Source organism: Podarcis liolepis, assembly GCF_965112155.1.
Source record: "Podarcis liolepis genome assembly, chromosome: 10".
Classification (NCBI taxonomy): Eukaryota; Metazoa; Chordata; class Lepidosauria; order Squamata; family Lacertidae; genus Podarcis; species Podarcis liolepis.
In genome coordinates, this window is record NC_139562.1 from 73,365,389 (window position 1) to 73,371,596 (window position 6,208).

General features: G+C 42.1%; 1 protein-coding gene and 1 long non-coding RNA gene across 5 annotated transcripts in view; one reads left to right on the forward strand and one right to left on the reverse strand.

Annotated features, from left to right (window-relative positions):
- SEPHS1 (selenophosphate synthetase 1) overlaps nucleotides 1-4,028 on the forward strand; it is a 32,035-nt gene extending 28,007 nt beyond the window's left edge. For all 4 annotated transcript variants that reach the window (XM_083464219.1, XM_083464217.1, XM_083464218.1 and 1 more), the window contains exon 9: nucleotides 2,751-4,028. In XM_083464219.1, coding sequence (XP_083320345.1) covers nucleotides 2,751-2,965 — 215 coding nt within the window. In that variant the 3' untranslated portion in view covers nucleotides 2,966-4,028. The remainder of the gene's footprint in view (nucleotides 1-2,750) is intronic.
- Nucleotides 947-2,744, reverse strand: LOC310688103. Its single transcript, XR_014516776.1, has 2 exons — nucleotides 2,599-2,744; nucleotides 947-2,487 (listed from the first exon to the last, which is right to left on the reverse strand). It is a non-coding gene; the product is annotated as an uncharacterized lncRNA (long non-coding RNA).
- Nucleotides 4,029-6,208: the final 2,180 nt, after the last annotated feature.

The following is a 6,208-nucleotide window of genomic DNA, read 5'->3' on the forward strand; positions in this document are numbered from 1 at the left end:
CCAGAGGTGGGTCAAACTTGGCCTGCGAGGCTGTTTTCTTCAAGCCCTGCCCACCTGCCATCATATGTGACATCAGGTGGAGCCTTGGGCACAGTGGGGCACTCCTGGTCATGCGCTGGCAAGTGAAAGCAGCTATGGCTCTATTGCCCATAAGCTGATGGGCAATAGAGCCCAGACATGGTAGATCGGGTGTGGGAGCAGCTTCCCTGTGGAGAACACCCCTGCATGCCGCATGGATGGTGCTTGGAAGTCCAGACTTCAGACCGCAAGATGCCCAGTCCCCCAAGGCTTAATTCTGCAGCAAAGAACCATTGAGAAGAGCACGCCTGGCAGTACTGGGCAGCACAAGATGGCGCTACCCCGTTGGCATACAAACACTGCTTTTTCACAAGCATTGCTTAAAGAACTTCTTCCAGAGGTCAGCAGATGGTGCTCTTTTCCCAGAGAGCCCAATTAGCCACTGCTGCTGTGTGTCTTTAGTGCAAGTTCTAGTCTGGAGTAGTCTCCCAATGTCCACAACATCGTGGCTCTAGACCAGATGTGTGTTTTGCAAATTACACAGAAGGGCAAGAAGGCAGTATTAAGTAGGGAGAAAAAAATCTTAATGGAGTAACATTTCTGAGTACGCACTCCTAAGGCTTGGTTTCTCATGTTGGCCTGGTTCCCATGGTCACATTAAAGTAACGCTAATGTGAACACTATTGTGAACAAGCAGCGTGCTGGTTTGCACTGCCGAAATTGTGCCTCACTGGTCCCCTGCTGCTGTTGCGCTTCCAGGAAAGAAGCCATACTCAGGCTTGTTGTGCGGGCTGAACATGGGCTCCTGGTTTCTTTCCTCGTCAGGCTGGGCCGTTCAGACAACACAACAAGCCAGACTTGCCTTCTTGGCAGCCGGGGAGAAGCAAAGCAGCCAGAATTTCAGCAGTCTGCAAAGGTACACTGGGCATTCACATTAAACCATAGTTTATTTTAAGTATGGTTTGATGTAACATAATTCACGCATCAGAATAAGTTAATAAAGGGTAGCATGCACAATTAGGTACTATTTGTGTACATATTCATCAATATTAAACTTAGCCATTTACCTGGAATTCTTTTAGCTCATCTCTCTGTAGTGTGTAAATAACCTGCACAAATTAGCCTCCAATTTCCATGTTCAAAAGCAGCCAAGTTACTCAGATTAGGTTTTATTCAGAGACAGACTCCCAGCTTTGTTGTTCACATTTGAAAAGTTGGTACAAAAAACTGCAGTCTACTTTTCAAACACCGTCTAAGGAACTTTCTGAAGATCCTTTTGGAAACCGAACTGGATACCAGTTTGATACCATCAACCTTCTGGAGCGCCTGTCTGAGTTAGGGGTGGGTGGCATCGCTTTGCGGTGGTTGGAGTCCTACCTGGATAGACATTGCTGGGTGGGTGGTGCTTGGGGAGTGCCCTTCAATGTTGGGTTCCTCAGGGTTGGATCTTATTCCCTATGCTGTTTAACAGCTACATGAAACTGCTCAGTGGGGTTATCTGGAGGGTGAGGGCGTTGTCAGCAATGCCCTTATGGCACACAGCTCTACTCCTTTACATCTGCACACAGTGAATGGCTTGACGGTTGTTATGCTTCAGTAGTAGACTGGATTGTGGTTCTCTCCTCTCCATTTTCCTGGAATGGTGGGGGCAGAAGGGCAGGGAGGTGACCAAATAAAATATGATTACATGCTTGCAGTACATGTAGGCAAGAAAACCTGCATGTGGATGAATCCCCACGGAAAGCATCCTTGTAGAAATTTTAAGGCGTGCTCTGTCTCCAAGCACCATATTTGATATCTTTATTTTCTTCACCAAAGAAGTTCATGCTAAGTCTTGGTAGGAAGGATGCTGATAAATATAAATAATTTTTAGTTCAAAAGGCTTTGCTGACTGATAACCATGTATTATATAGCAATGTTGATTTGGCATGCTACTCACTCCAAAGAAGCTGTTTTTCATTCTGGAGTTAATGATACAGTATAAGGACCAGCATCTTTTGATGCCATTGTGTGTCCTTTATTCATTTATGTATTTTTAAAAATACATAATGTCACTGGTGGATATATATAACTATGTTTGATGAGAACTTGGTTGAAAAACTGTTACAGGAGTTCTCAAATGGTTTGCATGGTTGTTGTTAGTCATTTAGTCGTGTCCGACTCTTCGTGAGCCCCTGGACCAGAGCATGCCAGGCACTCGCTTCTTCCACTGCCTCCCGCAGTTTGGTCAAACTCATGCTGGTAGCTTCGAGAACGCTGTCCAACCATTTCGTCCTCTGTCGTCCCCTTCTCCTTGTACCCTCAATCTTTCCCAGCATCAGGGTCTTTTCCAGGGAGTCGAGTCTTCTCATGAGGTGGCCAAAGTTTGCATGGTGAGCCTCCCCAAATAAAAATAAGATAAAATGCTGAGCTTCTCCTAGCTTGATGCAGAGAAAAATTGCTGGTGGCTTAGGTCTGTTAGAAAGAATACTGAAATAAAAGGAAACAATCAGAATTACATGGAAGAGTGTTTAAAGATCCACAAGACATAGATGGAGGGAAGCAAAATCTCATGGAAAATGCAAGCCTATTCAATTGTACCTTAGCATCATCAGTCAACAAGGATGCCCAGACTTTGTAGCTGAAATAACTTTTACCAACTTCCATTTTAAGAATGGTGGGATTTAGATTGGAGTAATTGAGAAGGTTTGTGGTGACTTCTGATCTGAACTGTCAACTCTTCTTCCTTTCAGGAGGACTCCTTATTTGTTTACCACGTGAACAGGCAGCACGTTTCTGTGCTGAAATCAAGTCTCCGAAATATGGTGAAGGTCACCAAGCATGGATTATTGGGATTGTAGAAAAGGGCAACCGCACTGCCAGGATTATAGACAAACCTCGAATCATTGAGGTAGCACCACAAGTGGCTACTCAGAACGTGAACCCAACGCCTGGAGCAACTTCTTAATCTAGATGAAATAGCTTTTTTTTAAATAGATCTATTCCTTTATCATTTTACAGCCTAAAGAACTGTAAAAAGAGAAAAAGAAACACGTTGTGTCTGCAAATCTGGTGGCCTTAGGTCAGTTTGAGTGGATGCGTTTAATAAAATAAAACCCATTGCCTTTTTTCCTGTTACATTAACTGAAGATGCACCTAATCTTGAGGCAGCTTCTGAGTTGAGAATTATATTGTTATCCAATACTGTTGATTCATTTTGAATCTTTAGACACTTATCTCTCGCCGCATAGGCTCTTTTTTAAAAGGGTGCTTTCACGTAGCACAGACATTACCAATAGTGGTGTCAAATAGCAGTTTATGTCCTTTTTCACTATGTGTATATTTATCATTAGGTCTAATTTCAGATGCCTTGAATGAAATTCCAGGAAGGCAATAAATTTGATAAAGTGATGCACAGTGCTTTTATCCATTAGCCAAGAGGGTTGCATGTCTACAGTCAATCTTTGATTTGTAAAAGTCTTATCTGTGAGCATCTAAAACCCTGGACATTGCTTGGTAATACATTCTGCTAAAAACAAGCAAGTGCTGACTTCGCATGGAAGCACTTCAGAGTTGAAGGGGAAAAAATAATTTTCTTCTTTGTAGATCAGACAATATTTACTTGTATTATCAATAATTGTTTCTTTTATTGATAGCATAAATGATGATGCTCAGTTTTGCAATGTGATTGGGTGTGCTATAGAGCAACAAGGTATTGCCAGCCAAACAGGTTATTGTATAATCATTTACAATTCACTATATGATTAACTACACAAATAATTTTTAAATATAACCAATTTAAAAAACTGTTTTGTGGATGGTAGTGTTTAATACATTTTATATTTTGTATAGTGATTATTATAAATCTTTTTTGTTTTCTTAAATCAGCTGTCTAGTATAATGCCTAGTATTTTTGTTCTCTGCTCAAAATTCATTTTTGTGCACGCTTTTGTGATGTGTTTAATATCTGCATTGCCAACATTTCAGCCTGAACTTAAGCTTATTATTTGAATAAATATTTAATTTTTTTATTGCTCTTGTACAAATGGATGACTTTTTTAATTTTATGCCTAAGCTTATTGTGGGTGAAAGGTGGCAAGTAGGTTACTATGCCATTTAGAATTATGGTATGGACATTTATAATCCGTGAAAAATGAAAGCAGTTATATCCAATGGCTATTTTGGGGTTAAATTAACCTGTAAAAGTGCAATCCTATACTTGCTTACCTGGGAGCTCCAGTGAGCTCAAAGGGACTTGCCTGTATATTCAGAAATAGACATGCATTGGGTTATAAATTCTAGAATGCAGCATCTAAGGGGGCTTTGTTTCTTTTCAAGAGAATGAATGTGGAAGCCATAGGGCTGCATACAGTTATGGGTGAGTTGGCTAAATTGCATCCTGCCATTATAAAGAGGGAGGGTGGACAGTAAGTTCTATAGCTGGAAGAATGAACTGATTTCAAAGGAGAGATAAGTCTGAGGGTGATTTGTGCCTATGTGAAAATGCATGTGAGTGTGGTTTATCCCACTCACTACTGGCATGCAGCTCTTGTGCAAAGACAGGTAAGTAACCAATGTTTTAAAAATATTATATATTAAATACCATATACAGAACAGCTAAAAGAAAAGCCACAAAATGGTGTTGGAAAGTATTTCCTAAGACCCAAGTCCCAGTGGAGGCTTTAATTTTATTGTTTTTCCTGTACTCTAGCACCCTCCCCCATCATACAGTTGCATGATTTTTATTTCCAAGATAGCCTATCCAAAGGTCACTCATGTATTGCAGCCGGCTTTAGTGAATTAGGTTGCAAAGGTCCTAGTTTGTTAGCCACATCAGCTTCTCATAAAAACATTTGCAAAATGCAAAACTTAATTCTGCTCCCCTTTCCTAACCACAGCCACCAAAGTGTTACAGTACTTACCTCATTGAGGAAAATTAAACATAAGTTCATTTACCATAACTGCAGCATGTTGGGCAACTGTTCATATGTGCATAACCATTGAGATGGAGAAACCTTCTATATTGCAAGAACATGGGGTGGGAGTGCACCCTTTTCAGGATCCCTGTCACTGAAGTTTGGGCCCACCCGTATCAGATATTTGTCTCAAAGTCTGGAGGTTCTTAACCTTTCTACCCCCAGGGCCCACTGGGAATGGCCAAAACTCACTGAGGCCCACCAGTCACAAAATGGCAGCAGATAGTGGCAGGGAGCTGGCAAATACTGACATTATTTTCTACTTGTATCTAATCCCAATTCTGGAAATGGTTCAGTGATTTGCTACAGTGTGGTAAAGCGTTCTGTTACCTAGCTTTTTTCAAGACAAGTGCAGTCATTTGCCCTGGAGGTATTGTGACTGCCTGCCCTGTGGCAGAGGCTCTAAGTCGGGTGCCCAAACATTGTTCAAAGAGGGCCAGATTTGATGAAGTGAACATGCATGAGGGCTGACCAGAGTTGTTGACCTTTTCTTACGATTGAAGTTCTTGAGCTTTGGACATGCCTGCTCTAATTTTCTAGTTCCCACTCCTTTGTGCCCCTCAAAAGTATGTTTACCCATCTCCTGTAGCTTCCTCAATGCCCAACCTGTAGCTTATCCTCCCCAACTGACAGTTTCTTGCCCCTTGGGTTCCTTTAAGCTCACTTCCTCCTCTAGCAGCTTTCCACTCTTACTCCTTCCAATTCCCAGTTTTCATTTGTTTATTAATAATGACACTAACCTTTCACTTTCTAATTTTTGTTTACCAACCCCTCTGTCTCCTGCAAGACTGGTTACTGGTGCTGGCATTGGTCTATCTGTGCTATGGCTGGCTAAGGGGCAGGGCAGGCAAGTGAGGAGGCCACTGGGCAAGCTGTAGTCTTGAGGGGGCCACTCTTTTGAGAAATGCTGCCTAAGTGTGTTGGTTTACTTTCCCCCATAGGAAGGAATGGCATGTGCTCTACCACTGCTCATTTTCTGGTTACGGAAAAGGGAAATCCCACTGAGTTCAAGGCGAGTTGGTCCCAAATCTGTGTTTTTGGCTAAGAGGAAGGCTACCAAAAGGTTACCAGACGTCCCCATTTCCCGGGGACAGTCCCCAGATTTACAAATCAGTCCCGACAAAATCCATCCCCTTCAACTGAAGTTGAAAAGTCCCTGGATTCATTGAAAAAAATCTGGTAACCTTAGGCTAGAAATGTTCTAATGCCGGGGAGCCTGTGGCTCTCCCAAAATT